Genomic DNA, 1,714 nt, shown 5'->3' on the forward strand with positions numbered 1-1,714 from the left:
GAAATATATTGTATAAATCACCAGACACAACAAATCCATAATGGAATTTGTTGCCAACACTTAGTAATTGATTATATCAATTAGTTGTTGCAGCTCTAATTTTATTATTGATTAAATGTAATAAAAAAAATATAGCACGTTTTTACATTAGCCAGAGCAGGGAGACGTTTGTGTTAATCACCAAAACTGTCAATACAATGTTAAATAAAYATTGAACAAAAAAATGCTCAATAGATGTTTGAAAAAAATAAAACAGTAAATTCTATTAATAGTATTTGTTTCAGTAAAAAAGAAAAACCTCAATCAACTCTGACTTTAATGATCCTCCTCATGCCAGTAAAACAGCTCTGCTCTGTCAGGACCCAGACAAACAGCCWGCAGAACATCCCCTTGTAACAACATGAGCGGTGGTCGTTTGTATGTCACAAATCAAAACATGATTGGTGTTTTATTTCAGACTCTACGTGTGGACATTTCGAAAGACAAAAATAAATGGTTTTAGTCCTGAAAGTAATCACAAATAAAGTAAAATATTCAATACTACCACGACTTGTTAAAAATAAACTGCATTCTTTAGACTATGTAATACATACAAATGTTGCTGTTTACACTTCCATTACATGCGTGAAAAAAGGTTAGTTTGGCACAGTTAAGAGGGATAATAAGCATGGATGCTAAAAATAATGCATCATGCCTCGGTCAGTAATGGGACAAGCTAATATTGATTAGCTTCTGCTTGTTTGAAAACACAAATAAAACCGAACGTGTCTTTTACTTTTTTATATCGCATTTACTTACTAGAAGTCTGGTGTGAGGGCGGAGGTAAACACATAAAAATTGCAGTGAAAAGTAACAATTTAATGACAGCTGGTTCGTAACAGTTTATCATTTTCATGCATCCCGCCATGATGTTTCCACTTTTGCCCCGCCTCCTCTTTTCTTCTTCTTCTTCTTCTTCCTCTCTTCTTCTTCTTTGTTGTTTTCATTGGCGGTTGGTGCATTAGCGCCACTCACTGGTCTGGAGTTTAGACCGGAAGAGCGCTCAAGGATTTTATAATGTTTGCAGAAATATAAAATCTGTGTTAATTTGAGATAACTAAACTTTATCTGATAACTTTTACATTTTTATTATTTCTGAATAGATCAACTAAATCTAGTTTTACTTTAATTAAGGTTTGGATCAGCTGTTGTCTTTCTTCCTCATATTTTTGACGTGTAACACCAGAGGTCGATAAAGTACTTGAAAAAATAGCTAGTTAAAAGTAAAAATACCTAAATAGAAAACGACTTTGATAAAAATAAATTACACTGATGAGAAAAGTACTTAAATAAAAGTCATAAAACCGTTCATAAAAATTGGGAAAGTAAAAGTACTTTTACACACTCTGTAAGAATTAAACTGTAGAATTTACTTAACAGTCTTTGTTCCACTGGTGGGCAAAAACGGTGCAGTTTCTGCCTTTAAATGTTTCCGGAAGCTACCGGGGGCTTTTATTTTGAGGATTAGGGCGTCAGACAACTTCCTCCGGTTGTAACCTTTTGTTTGGCACCCTTAGAAAATGTCAAAATGCTTACGAACAAAAGAGCCATTTGTGCTCCTTGTGTTACTAATAAAATGTGTCCAGAGCCGCAAAACAAGCTACAACTGTGATTATCAACTGATGGTCTGTGGGCCTTTTTGAGGCTTTTTCAGAAAACTTTACGGTCAGTAGAG

General features: G+C 34.2%; 1 protein-coding gene across 1 annotated transcript in view; it reads right to left on the reverse strand.

Moving 5' to 3' along the window:
- The window catches only part of nemp1 (nuclear envelope integral membrane protein 1), a 14,204-nt gene extending 13,259 nt beyond the window's left edge, over window positions 1–945 (reverse strand). The window contains exon 1 of the mRNA XM_014016231.1: window positions 799–945. Coding sequence (XP_013871685.1) covers window positions 799–907 — 109 coding nt within the window. The 5' untranslated portion in view covers window positions 908–945. The remainder of the gene's footprint in view (window positions 1–798) is intronic.
- Window positions 946–1,714: the final 769 nt, after the last annotated feature.

This window comes from Austrofundulus limnaeus, unplaced genomic scaffold, assembly GCF_001266775.1.
Source record: "Austrofundulus limnaeus strain Quisiro unplaced genomic scaffold, Austrofundulus_limnaeus-1.0 Scaffold141, whole genome shotgun sequence".
In the NCBI taxonomy this organism is placed as follows: Eukaryota; Metazoa; Chordata; class Actinopteri; order Cyprinodontiformes; family Rivulidae; genus Austrofundulus; species Austrofundulus limnaeus.